The sequence below is a fragment of the Trachurus trachurus genome, assembly GCF_905171665.1.
Source record: "Trachurus trachurus genome assembly, chromosome: 6".
NCBI classification, from domain to species: domain Eukaryota; kingdom Metazoa; phylum Chordata; class Actinopteri; order Carangiformes; family Carangidae; genus Trachurus; species Trachurus trachurus.
This window is the reverse complement of record NC_139897.1, coordinates 30,555,813-30,569,913: the sequence shown is the minus strand read 5'-3', so window position 1 is coordinate 30,569,913 and position 14,101 is coordinate 30,555,813. Positions and strand designations below refer to the sequence as shown.

The 14,101-nt window shown below is 43.6% G+C and overlaps 1 protein-coding gene and 1 pseudogene across 2 annotated transcripts in view; one reads left to right on the top strand and one right to left on the bottom strand.

Moving 5' to 3' along the window:
- LOC310987929 (cytosolic 5'-nucleotidase 1A-like) overlaps positions 1–1,919 on the top strand; it is a gene marked incomplete at its 3' end in the record, with an annotated part of 8,732 nt that extends 6,813 nt beyond the window's left edge. Inside the window, exons 5-6 of the mRNA XM_083974397.1 lie at positions 271–401; positions 1,680–1,919. Coding sequence (XP_083830523.1) covers positions 271–401; positions 1,680–1,919 — 371 coding nt within the window. The remainder of the gene's footprint in view (positions 1–270; positions 402–1,679) is intronic.
- Positions 1,920–3,929: 2,010 nt separating this feature from the next.
- Positions 3,930–14,101, bottom strand: part of LOC310987928 — a 198,261-nt pseudogene continuing 188,089 nt past the window's right edge. Inside the window, exons 9-12 of the transcript in view lie at positions 11,952–14,039; positions 11,687–11,860; positions 5,296–5,342; positions 3,930–4,587 (exon numbers count right to left, since the gene is read on the bottom strand). The product of the transcript in view is annotated as an uncharacterized misc_RNA (transcript). The remainder of the gene's footprint in view (positions 4,588–5,295; positions 5,343–11,686; positions 11,861–11,951; positions 14,040–14,101) is intronic.

Sequence of the window (14,101 nt, the reverse complement as noted above, 5' to 3'; positions counted from 1 at the left end):
TCTAAAAACAGCTTGCACCGACAATTAAAGGTAACAAACCTACTGCTATGACTATAGGGATTGTGGCAATGGGCCAATTTGCCAAAATGTTGAACTATCCCTTTAAAAAACTACCCAACCCGATTATTCGATTATCAAAATAGTTGATGATTAATTTAATAATCAATTATTGTTTGATTAGTTGATTCATTGTTGCAGCTCTAATCATGTATTGATGGTGTATTGGTGAGTGTGGTGTCAGAAGGTGAATCCTCCTTGTCCTCGGTCCAGGCGTCCTCTCGGCGCTGTTGGACCAGCAGACGGCTTCCTGTTCGTCTGAGCAGCTCAGAGTTTTATTCTGTGGCGACGCCGTCGTCCAGCCCGACGTCAGCCCGGCGTCGGCGTGTCAACGGGCCGCTCAGGTAGCTACTCGCCGCCGCCGCCGCCAGCTGCCTCTTTCATCAGCTCTTGTTAACCTTTCCCATATTCCATGTTATAAACTGTTTGTATACAGTATAAACTTGTCTGTATACGACATCTACTGCCTGTCCTGGGGGAGGGATCCCTCCTCTGTTGCTCACTCTGAGGTTTCTCCAGTTTGTCCCTTTTAAAGGACAGTTCCAGGTGAATTCAACTCGGGGTGTATGTTCCTATCATTTTAGGTCTAAAAGAAGGAATCTGAAGATTTGCAGTTTAATTACTCCTGTTTTGTGGTAGTTGTGTCTGTCCCCGCATCGCCACGGCAGCAATGAATGGGAGCGGATGCAAGTTCTGCTGCTTAGGCTGTTTACATCCCTCAAAGCCGCAATTTTTTTCCACAGACAGCGTCAGATGGCGACTCAAACATGCACCGAGAAGTTTATTTACTTCAAGCAAGCCGACATGTTTGTAAATCTAGATCTAATTCAAAGTCTCCCGGAGTCTCGCGCGAGACCCAAGTTGATGCGCTCGGTGTGTTCAGGTGCAGTGGGAAAGCTCCCGTTTGTGTCATAAACACAGGAATATCAACTCTTGACTTGCTTCAAGTAAAAAAAACTTATCAGCGCATGTTTGAGTAACCACCTGATGCTGTCTGTGGAAAAAAATTTACACTTGAAGCAAGTCAAGAGTTGATATTCCTGTGTTTATGACACAAATGGTAGCTTTCCAACTGCACCTGAACACACCGAGCGCATCAACTTGGGTCTCGCGCGAGACTCCGGGAGACTTTGAATTAGATCTAGTTTTACAAACATGCCGGCTTGCTTGAAGTAAATAAACTTCTCGGTGCATGTTTGAGTAGCCATCTGACGCTGTCCATGGAAAACAATTACAGCTTTGAGGGATGTAAACAGCCTAAGCAGCAGAACTTACATCTGCTCCCATTCATTGCTGCCGTGGCGATGCGGGGACAGACACAACTACCGCAAAACAGGAGCAACTAAACTGCAAATCTTCAGATTCCTTCTTTTAGACCTAAAATGTTAGGAACATACACCCCCGAGTTGAATTCACCTGGAATTGTCCTTTAAAAGGGTTTTCCATGGAGTTTTTCCTCAGTGGATGTGAGGGTCAAAGGGCAGAGGATGTTGTTATGATGGGATGTGAAGCCCTTTGAGACAAACTGTTTGTAAAAACGGGCGATACAAATAAAACGGCCTTGTCTGGTCGTCCTCTGCTCTGACCTGGAGGTTGCGTTCACTGTCTCTCTCCTTTTGCAGAGTTTGTCGGCTCGGCTCGGTGAGATGCGGCGGAGGTTCGGCATGGTCGACAGCCCGCTCAGCTTCGTCATGGTGACGGCGCGCGGCGGCAGAGAGAGCTGCTGCGCCGCGCTGAGGACGCTGCGGTCTCGGGGCGTCGGGCCGGACGAGGCGTACTGTCTGGCCGGGGCCCCGAGGGGCCCCATGCTGTCGCTGGTCAGACCTCATTTCCTGCTCAGCGACGGCAGCCTGGAGGAGTGATGACATCACAACGTCGCATGACCTCACAAAGAAACGTTCACTGTGTCTTTAAGAGAAAGTTCAGATCGTCAGTCTGACTGAAGGTCAAAGGTTCAACCTCAGAGTTTCTGTTTATTGTTCATGATGAGGTCACTGATCGATGACCTCACGTCTGAACTCAATGCTGTTTGACTCTGATTCACTTTCACTGTTCGTCTATTGATTGGTGATTGGGCTATTGATGAGTTCAGGTCTGATCAGGTTATGATCCGTGTTTGGTTTAAGAGAGAATTAACTCTGAACTCAGAAGATTTCAGGTTAAAGGGATAGTATCATTTTTTAAAGTGGGGTTGTATGATCTACAAATAGCCCCCAAGTACTTTAACTGCAGTAGAAGACTCTCTGCACTCCTCCCGTTAGCAACGCCAGCCCATAATAGCCCTGCCCAGAGATTTACAACATACAAGAAACGGCCTATTTTCGCGGCCTAAAAGAGGTTTTACCTGGAAAAAAAAATACACAGTTCCATTGTACGCTATAATATTTTTCTCCAGCCCTTCAAACTGCAGGAAAAACACAGTTTTTATTTGGACCTTACCAACTGCTGATCGGCGGGCGCTAACCCTGGGCGGAGAGGGATTTGTGTGTTGGTTAGGTCCAAATAAAAACTGTGTTTTTCCTGCATTTTGAAGGGCTGGAAAAAATTATATAATAGGTAACGATGAAACTGTGTATTTCTTTTCAGGGAAAACCTCTTTTAGGCCGTGAAAATAGGCCGTTTCTTTGGGTCTGTTCACAACACTGTATGTTGTAAATCTCTGGGCAGGGCTATTATGGGCTGGCGTTGCTAACGGGAGGAGTGCAGAGAGTCTTCTACTGCAATTAAAGTACTTAGGTGCTATTTGTAGATCATACAACCCCACTTTTAAAAAAATACTACTATCCCTTTAAAACTTTAGGAAAATAAAACAATTTACTATTATTTTCGATGTTTTAGTGTGAAGGTCGTCACACACTGATGGTTAAACCCAAACTGTTACATTTGTTTCTGTCATTTGTTGCAGAGAGATTAGAGATTATGTATTTTATACATGAATAAAATATTAAAAACAGCGTTTGTGTCTGTTGGTGTGGTGTCTTGTTTTGACCAGTGGGCGGCATCATAGGCTTAACTTAGGTTAAACATTGAGGGGGTTAAGATCTCTGCCCACATGAGGATTTTTTTTTACATGTCACTTTGTATCAATGACAAGGGGTGGTGTGATATGTTCATACAGCCTATGTGGGAATGCCAAAATAAAGAGGTAGATTAACCTTTTCCTTTTATCAATGTAAAGACCAAATGTGCTTGAGATCAGTTTTCAGATCAGATAAATCCTACCAGCACATTCACTTTGTGGCGTCCTCCTCTAGCTTTACCTCCTACCAGCAAACTAGCAACCAGCCACACATCGTCAGATTATTAAAAATAGAGGAGGAAAAGACGACATGCAGAGCTAACTTGGAGCTAACGTCCGGAGAGATGGGGCAATTTTTTTCACAGTGGGGCTTTTTGATTAGATGATATTTCTGGTTGAATAAAAACTACATGAAATTGATTGCATATTCCTCCTTCATATTGTCTTTATTGGTAACCGTTTTATAAAAGCAACACATAAGCAATATATCAATATTGCTTAATTATTTCACATCAAATTATTTACAGGACAGATGAATACAGTTTAATAATTATCTCAGTGGCATGTTAACAGAAAAATCATTAGCTGGTAGGATTAGTAGCTCATCAGCAGGAAATGCAGTAATGATTCAGTAAAACCACAAAGAAAAATAAATCACATGTAATTCATTATATTCAGCATCTCTACAACATTATGTTTGTTTCCAGTTGTGTTTATTGTTGTGTCTGTTTACCTGTGACCAGCTCACAAACAGCCTGTAAAGTTCAACATGAATCATCCATCTTTAAAGGAAGAGGAAGAAGTTTACAAGAATCATTGAGAAAATATTTTAAAAAATCAACTGATTTAATCCATGAATGTGAAAACGTGAGTGAGAGACAGAGACAGACATGTAGAGACTGAACTGTCTGTTCAACAGTGAGAAGGTTTCTGTGACAGGAGGAGACTCTGATTCACTCAACACAGAGACACTGAGGAACCAGCATAGAGTAAAAACCCAGGATACAGAGGTTGAGTGAAGGTGGTGTTGAAGGTGTAGATGTGGATCAGTGAGTCAGAGGAGACTCTGTAGAAGGACAGAGAGCCAGCAGGACAGTCCACATACACTGCTACTCTGTTAGAGACAGAGGAGGAGGAGGAGGAGGAGGAGGAGGAGGAGGAGGAGGAGATGTTTGTCTGACTGCCATTGTGCCTGACGTAGTAACGACCATCATCAGAGCACTCCAGTGTCCAGGACTGATCGTTCTCTCCAAACAAACAGTCTTCACTGTCTCCTTTCCTTCTGATTCCTCTGTAACTCACTGATATATAAACGTCTCCTCTGCACTCGACCTCCCAGTAGCAGCGACCAGTCAGACCAGTTGAACACAGCAGCTGAGTCCACAGGTCAAATCTGTCTGGATGATCAGGATATGACTGAAGCTCCATCACCCATGTCGCCTTCCTGTTGTTGTCAGACAGTTTGATGTTTGTGTTCACTGTGTTTGTGTCGATTGTGAGTCGACAGGAATCTGATGGAGAGAACAAGACACAGCTGCAGTTATTGATCATGTGATCAGTTATTGACAGTTTGATGAAGACTCATGACGTCAGTGATGTGACAGTGTGAAGATGGTTGAATGTGCTGCTCAAAGTTTAGTTAGTTTAGTTAAGTTTAGTTTATTTATTTCATCTATTTATCGAGCATAAAAACAAAAAATAAAATAAACAATGACAATACTGTAACTCTTGAATGAAAGGGGGCAGAAAGAAGCAAACTTATATTGTCTACCCCTTGTTACAAAGAATTAATTCACAAATTAGATAGTACCTACATCCAAGCAAAGAAGAAATGGAAGAAGAAGAAAAACATCAACAAACAACGTTTACAACAAAAGTGACATGAAATAAATTGAGCGGCTGCAACCCAGCTACTCATCATCTTAATACATTTCTATTAAGTGTTGACATGCTACATGCAGTATAGACACATATATACATTTACAATCACATGCGCACATATACACAGAAATACATAAACACCAATATCTGTATATAAATCCATACAAACAAAGATTTTCACACGTACATGTACACACGCAGACACTTATGCACATGTGTGTGTATACACCTTTACGTGTGGTTTTATTACATTTACACCAGGTCATATTTCTGAATCATGTTATTTTTAACAGTTTTTTTTAAGTAAGTAAGTAAAAATAAAGTAAAAACACACTTACACTTCCTCGGACCTGGTGACAAACAATGGACTCCAGCAGGCTGCACCCTGAAAGGAGGAGGGGGGTCAGAGCAGCACGTTCTCTGTCAGCATGCACACATGGACATTACATGGCTCTCACACACACACTGTTTTATCACTGTGTTCACATGGAGGCTGGTATGTATGGATGAACACTGAGCACAGAGAAGAAGGAGCTGGAGTCTTTATCTAGTGATGATACAGAGCAGGAGGAGACGAGGAGGAAACACTTCATCATGTGTTTTCTCCATGTGATGTCACTTCAGTGTCAGACACACACTTTCACTCTCTGACTCTCAAGCTGCAAAACACACGTCACAGCAAATAAGATGAAGACACAACAGGTGGAGAAGAAGAAGAGTGGTGGTTTCAGTGTTTGATGAGGAAGGAAACACACTCAACATGTTTGTTAGAGCTCAGTGAAACAGTGAGTTTAGTGAGAAACACTGAGTGTGAACACAACTTGTGTTTGTTTGAAGAAAACTCCCCAGGAAGCTGAAGAATGAGGCTGTGAGCAGGTTTCCACAGGAGCCACAGCAGCAGTGAGTGGATGAAGGAGCTCTAATAGAAACCATCTGATCACAGTGACAGGACGGATCAGGATCTCATGATCAATGACTCTGTTCTTCTCTGCTCTTCACACAGATCAGCTGCAACACACTGACTCACTGAGATCAGTCACATCATGTGGAACAAAGCAGCCGTCCTCAGGACCAGTCCTGAGCTCCATCAAACCTGTCCACACATTTTTACTGGACTTGAAGTCAGAGTCCAGAGGAAGCAGAGAAACTGTAGAGCAGAGAGAACCAGGCTCAGCTCAGAGCACATGGACTCAGACAGGAAGTGAAGCTCCAGCTGCTGGAGACTTTCATTAAGGAGCCACTTTGTGTCTTCATCTGATCTGGAGTCAGACGTGTTTGAGCAGCACACACACAGTCTGAAAACAGCTGTTTGATCACACACACATTCAGCCACAAACATTGATTATTACTAGAGATGGTGCCAATCGATTGGCAACGGATCGGATCGGGCCAATATGATAAAAAAAACAAAAAACTATTTTTATTTGAAGTATCGTTTTTCGATCACATTATACATACAGCAGGGTTTCCTTGCTGCATCCACGCATGCAGACAGTAAAATAAGGCTGCCTGTATCACAATTGTGTATAATAGCCTAATTGATCATGTAAAGCATAAACGAGAGGGAGCGAGCGTCTCTCTCCCTCTTTCTCTCTCTCTGCGTGTGTGTGACTGGCAGCATAGACAGCTGCATCACGATGAAGCCCAATAGCGGCATTTGCTGGGATTAAAGTTCCGTCGCAACAACGGATTTCGACTAGTGTGTGTGTGTGTGTGTGTGTGTGTGTGTGTGAGACTCTCCCGGATAGACCACGGACCGAATCCCACAGCTGGATTCCAAAATTAAACAAAATAAGCTACTCCTTACGTTATCAAAACAGGCTCGTTAGGCTACTTGTTTCAACCAACCAAGCGACAGAAAACGATTTTTTTTCCCCTTAGGTGTGTGACTCAGTGTCACTCCCAGTAAGATGCTGTAATAGTGTCTGCTCATCAAAATCCTCTACTGAAGGAAAGTCCAACAATGTGCAGACAGAGCAGGAATATGAAGACTCCTGACTGAAAAAAACATTATGGGTAGCGGGGCTGGTCCTAGAGTCTGGGGGGGCCAGAGCAAAGAAGTCCCCTTTTACATTTAAGTTCATTTCAGAGCCTGTACCTTCTTAGGGGAGAGTGGGGTAATGTGAGACACCCCCTGTATCTAGAAAACGGAACACATTTATGGTCATCTGACCATTATGTTTTCAAGCCCCTTCCTTTCCCCCATGGTCATGAAGGAGAGGACCTCATGATGCTGTGGAAAGCATGTTTTTTTTCACAAAAATGTTATTTTTGCATGTAAAAGTAAATTTTCTTGCTGTCAACTTAATCAACTGTTGTGCCAAAGCAAATTGATTCAGGTAGAAAAACGTATATGATACATGATGATGAACTACCAACACATAAAACCATGTGATGATGCTGGCTGAAAATTAGCCTGAATTTCTAAGAGAGGTCGTTTTTTCTAAAATGGGAGTGTTGGGGTAAAGTGAGACAAATGCTGCGGGGTAAAGTGAGACCATGGATGTATATAATAAATCCAAGAGTGAGACACTCAGTACGTTTACATGCAGAGCTTAATCGAGCTATGCTCAAAATTCGATTTTGGCGTCAAATCGGACTTCTGTCCTTGTCTCAGTTTACATGCAACTGAGAAAATCGAATAACTGACGGCGTCCGCCCCCTCATGCGGCGTCACCCGTTGTTTCAGCGGGTTAATACGCCCCCCTGTCCTGTTGACTTCTCTGTCACCTCGTAAAAAACTGAATATAAACAATTTAGTAGCTTAATAATAAATTATCAACTGCAGTTCCCGACCAGACGCACCAATCTGGGCCGGATTCGCACTGAGAACAGGATACGGGCTTCCTTTTTTCCTCTCTCTCTCTCTCTCTCTCTCTCTCTAATAAAACAATCTGGCTGGTTGCGCTGTGTATGTGTGAAATGCATTGAATCTGCGCTGACGTTGGTTTTCTTTTTCTTTAGGCTACTTTGCCGGGTTCGGGCGGCTTCTCTGCTCCACTTTGTGCCGTCTCTACAGTTGTGGAGCATGCGCACACGCATTGTCCAGTTATACTCCGACTAAGGTGTATACATGACGGAGAAAATCGAATTCCAATCGCATTATCTGGGTGTCTTAATCGGAGTTCTCAACTCCGATTTCAGTCGGACTAAGGTGTTTACATGCACTTCAGTTGTCCAGTTATAGTCGGATTAAGGCAATAATTCGTTTTTTTCAAGTGTCATGTAAACGTACTGACTGTGAGCACACCATACACAAAGATTTACACTAGAATCTTGTCCCCCAATCCAGAAATCTCACGTGATCAAACATGATCTGTAGCCACACTGCTTTGTTATGCTATGTGCTCTCAGTCAGCTCACTTCTTTGGTTGGTTGGTTAATAAACTAAATTTTAGTCACATTCCACTTTGTCCGCTCCCCCCACACACAAGAGGACTTTTGATCAAAATGGTCACGATTGTCGGGGCCCACAACCTGACCCCTAGACTGCATTCTAATCTAACTGGTTCTATCTGTCATTTGAATGTTAATTAAAACATTTTGTGGTGTATTTGATTTTGTTCTTGAGTCACTTTGTGTTTAGAAAAAAAAGTGCTTAATTGACCAATCCCTATGATTCTGCTACTAGTCCGACATTAGTTCTGGAAAGTGTGGTTGTCAAGCTACCTGTCAGGATTCTAACTGTTACAACATGTGTTGTTACGGTAGTTTCAGAGTGGAAAAAGTAAGTATAACAGTTTACAGTTTAACCCCTTGATTTCTCTAGTCTGTCTCAGTTTACCCCTGAGCTGGGGTAAAGTGAGACACGAGACCACTTTTTTTTAAAACAATCATATTTTCACTGCCTTTCATTCTAAATACATTCTGATCATTTCCATTGCTAGGAAACATCCTGAATTAAAGCAGAAGTAAGCGATCCGGTCGTTTTGACTAATGCTGCGTTCCAGGCAGGCTTTTGAAACCGTAAATTACAGCTTCAAGTCACGACTTACGACTTTGTAGCGTTCCAGGCAACCCACTCGTGTTTTTCCGACGTGTTTTACCTGTGAAAGTCACTATAACGGCCACTCGTAACTTCTGACCCGTGAACTCGTACCAGATCAAACTGGTACAACTTCACAGGTCGGAAAAACACGAGTTGCCTTGAACGCACCATAACGTCCTCGTCCCTACGTCACCACATTCAGGCGCGTCCCTTGGCTGCACACACAGCCCTGCATGCCGTTCTCTCTCCTCATTGGATAAAACTTGTAGGATACGAGAAAAGTTTTCTCCTCGTCCGAGAGAGCAGAGCAGAGGGACTGACAGACCCGTGTTTCGGTCCAAACACTCTATGTAAGTGATTGTTGTCGGAAGATATAACTATTTAAGACTTATATTAACACAAAAATATCGCTTACTTCTGCTTTAATGGGTAAATGGTAAATTTTACTGATAAATCATTTTAGCTCGCTTAGAGGGGAGCAAATGTAAAAAATGTCTCACTTTACCCCACTCTCCCCTACTACTTGAGTAAAGGAGTTGAATCAGTACTTCTACTTTTACCAGAGTATTTTTTTTACACAGGTATATCCATTTAAGTCATATTCATCAGCCAGTGTTGAATATGACAGACCCACAATCGAGGCAAAATATCTCTATTACTGGTGGTTTACTGTGGAAAAGGTGACAGGAGCTTTCAGTTTTTAATAAAATTAAAATATCTAAACAATAAACATCAAACAATAATGTTTTAGGCCAAAATGTGATTTTCTTTATTGAATTTTATTTGAATCCCCCCACCCTCAACAGTGGACAGTATGCAGCAACACCGCCTCCCCCCACCACCACCACCACCTTGACTAACTGATTTTCTGCAGGAAACCCTGCAAAGTTAACATAAAAAAACTAGGCCTATGCATGAGTGGGTGAATTAATGGGGAAAAAAAGAGTAAAAAAAAAAAGAAGAAGAATATCGTCCCACGTGATCGATCGGTTCTGATCGGTAATCGGATCGGTGAGGCTTTAGGTGATCTGTGATCGGTATCGGTCCCAAAAAACCTGATGGGACCATCTCTAATTATTACACTGTTCACTAGGGGTGCAACGGTACAGGTAGCCCACGGTACGATACGTACCTCGGTTTTTGGCCACGGTTCTCGGTCAGAGAACTTTTTTTTTCTCCCAAAATAATGTTTAGAATTTTTAATATTTCTAATACAGCTCTCCTCTCTCTCTATCTCTCTCTCTCTCACACACACACACACACACACACACACACACACACACACACACACACACACACACCAGAACTGTCTGTGAACAGCCCCTAGCTCCTCCCTCTGCACACTCCTAGTCTTTCAGTAGGTGAACACTCTGAAGCCACTTTCAAACAGAGATCGCGCTATATTGCCGTCACTATGCTGCAGCCACAGTCTCTCACTGGGAAAGAAGGAGTTAGTCTATTGTGTTTTTTTAAACAGCCTTTCACCACCTCTCATCCCTGTCAGTCAACTCCTGCTCGACCTCGGTCTCTCTATCGCGCGGACACGCGACCACACACGTGCAGTGTGCATGGACAGAGTCCTGCTGGAACTCTAATAAAAGCTAAATGAGCTCTAGTTTTTTCTTGTAATTAGTTTCGGCCAGTCGGCGGACGGGGACGCGCTGCTCATTGGGCATCGTCTCACTGATTTAAAGGTACAGAATATATACATGTATAAATAATTTTAGGGGCTTTTGTTTATGAGTGTAAATAAGAAATGTGTTTTATGCTTACAGGAATTGTTCATTAGACAGGACTGTCGCTGTTTTTCTCCCCACATGAGTTTGTTAGGGCGGGCCTTTGTTTTTGTGATTTATTGATTTCCTACTGGGTTTATGTTTCTTTATTTATTTTCTATTTTTTGCTTTATTTAAGAAACAAGGGCATATTCCACCCTTTTATTGGGTGCTGAGTAACCTATTCCTCAGTAAGCAGCTGCTTCAGACCAGACACATAGGCCTTTTTGGGGCACCTTTTTGCTGTGATTCTAAGTGTCTAAGCACCTTATTCTTGTATAATTTGAGCATGTGTGTGATGTGTATTTGGTACCATATTTTAGTAACCTTATAGAAGTGTGGTGTTTTGGCCCCTAAATACCTTGTCCTGTAATCTGGTCTGGTTGCTTGAAGTTACTGGGTCCACCACTACCAGCCCCAAATGAAATCATTCTATTCTGCCCTGATACTCTTTTTACTCTGTGTCTTAGATCATTGATAAAAAAAAAATTGGGTAACACTTTATTTTAAAGTTTTAAATATTGTTCAAGTAAACTCTCGTCGCACAGCAGTCTGCCAATTTATCAAATCCGCTGCGCACGTTGTTGCACTGGACGAAAATACCACTGCGCCAGGGTTCGCCTGAAGTCATGAGGAGAAACTCCTGATCCCAGTCGTTCATCACTGTGACTGATGGAAGCTGCACAGCTCATGTTTGAAACACTCAGAGATTTTGGCTTCAATATAAACTGTGTTAGGACGAGTCAGACTGTGACAGAGGACGTCAGTGGAGTGGGCGGAGCTTCACTGTGCCTACACCACCTCTGGATATGATCTGAGTGATCAGATCTGATGTCATCAATGCATTAATCACCTGAGACAGATGTTAATACCAGGTGTGACCAGGTGTGAACGAGGCCATAGAAAATGTTCCAGCTCCTCCTCCTCTATCAGACAGTGTGTGTGGCTGCAGCAGCCTCTCCATACCTGAGAGAGTCCAGTCTCCAGTCTGGATCCTCCAGTCCAGCAGACAGCAGCTTCACTCCTGGGGCTCCTGGATGATTGTAGCTCAGGTCCAGCTCTCTCAGATGGGAGGGGTTGGAACTCAGAGCTGAGACCAGAGAAGCACAGCCTTCCTCTGTGACCAGACATCCTGACAGACTGAACACACACAACAACACACAGGAAACCACTGTCAACACCTGGAGGTGTGTTCAAGTGTCATCACATTAAAAACTGGATGGATCCTCACCTGAGAGTCTCCAGTCTACAGTGTGGACTCTCCAGTCCACCAGACAGCAGCTTCACTCCTGAGTCCTGCAGGTCATTGTTACTCAGGTCCAGGTGTCTCAGACTAGAGGACTGGGAGCTGAGGACTGAGGACAGAGCTTCACAGCTTCTCTCTGAAAGATTACAGCTGCTCAGTCTGAAGAGATGATCAGGCAAATTAAAGAAGAAAGGAATTTATTTTCTGTCCTGTTGAAAACACAGACCAGTCATTATATAATGATGAATAAATCGTCGAACTATCTCTACACTTACAGAGCTTTGTTAGAGGCTTTGACCACTGGCAGCAGCCTCAGAAGAGCCTCCTCTGAAGTAGAGTATTTCTTCAGGTCAAACACATCCAGATCTTCTCCTGATGACAGTAAGATGAAGACCAGAGCCGACCATTGAGCAGGAGACAGTTTATCTGTGGAGAGACGTCCTGATCTCAGGAACTGTTGGATCTCCTCCACTAGAGAACGATCATTCAGTTCATTCAGACAGTGGAACAGGTTGATGCTTTTCTCTGCAGTGTGAGTTTTTTTAATCTTCTTCTTGATGTACTGGACTGTTTTCTGATTGGACCGTGAGTCACTTCCTGTCTTTGTCATCAGACCTTGTAGGAGAGTCTGATTGGTCTTCAGTGAAAGACCCAGGAGGAAGCGGAGGAACAAGTCCAGGTGTCCATTTGGACTCTGTAAGGCCTTGTCCACAGCACTCTGGTAGAAAGGTGTAGATGTGTCTCCAAACACTTGAGACCACAGAGATGTTGTTTGTTGTGGTGACATCAGGTTGAGTCCAGAGTTGATGAAGGTCAGATGGACATGAAGAGCAGCCAGAAACTCCTGAACACTCAGATGGACGAAGCAGAACACCTTGTCCTGGTACAGGCCTCTCTCCTCTTTGAAGATCTGTGTGAACACTCCTGAGTACACTGAGGCTTCTCTGATGTCGATGCCACACTCTGTCAGGTCTGATTCATAGAAGATCAGGTTTCCTTTCTGCAGCTGCTCAAACGCCAGTTTTCCCAGAGACTCAATCATCTTCCTGCTATCTGGACTCCAGTGTGGATCTGTCTCAGCTCCTCCATCATACTTGACCTTCTTCAGTTTTAGATAAACCACCAGGAAGTGGATGTACATCTCAGTCAGGGTCTTGGGCAGCTCTCCTCCCTCTCTGGTCTTCAACAGCTCCTCCAGAACTGTAGCAGTGATCCAGCAGAAGACTGGGATGTGGCACATGATGTGGAGGCTGCGTGATGTCTTGATGTGGGAGATGATCTCTCTGGCCTGCTCCTCATCTCTGAACCTCTTCCTGAAGTACTCGTCCTTCTGTGGGTCAGTGAACCCTCTGACCTCTGTCACCATGTCAACACACTCAGGAGGGATCTGATTGGCTGCTGCAGGTCGTGTGGTTATCCAGAGGCGAGCAGAGGGAAGCAGTTTCCCCCTGATGAGGTTGGTCAGCAGCATGTCCACTGAGGTGGACTCTGTCACATCAGTCAGGATCTCAGTGTTGTGGAAGTCCAGAGGAAGTCGACACTCATCCAGACCGTCAAAGATGAAGACGACCTGGAACTGATCAAAGCTGCAGATTCCTGCTTCTTTGGTTTCAGAGAAGAAATGATGAACAAGTTCCACCAAGCTGAACTTTTTCTCTTTCAGCACATTCAGCTCTCTGAAGGTGAAGGGAAATGTGAAGTGTATGTCCTGGTTGGTTTTGTCTTCAGCCCAGTCCAGAGTGAACTTCTGTGTTAAGACTGTTTTCCCAATGCCAGCCACTCCCTTTGTCATCACTGTTCTGATTGGTCGGTCTCTTCCAGGTGGGGCTTTAAAGATGTCTTCTTGTCTGATCATTGTTTCTGGTCTGTCTGGTTTCCTTGAAGCTGTTTCAATCTGTCTGACCTCATGTTCATCATTGACCTCTCCAGCCCCTCCCTCAGTGATGTAGAGCTCTGTGTAGATCTGGTTCAGAAGGGTTTGGTTTCCTGCTTTAGAGATCCCCTCAAACACACACTGGAACTTCTTCTTCAGGGCAGATTTGAGTTTACGTCGACAAACTGGAGCAAAATATTCTGAATAAAAACACAAGAAATCAGACCAATAAGAAAATATTACATGTTAAATCTTCTAAATA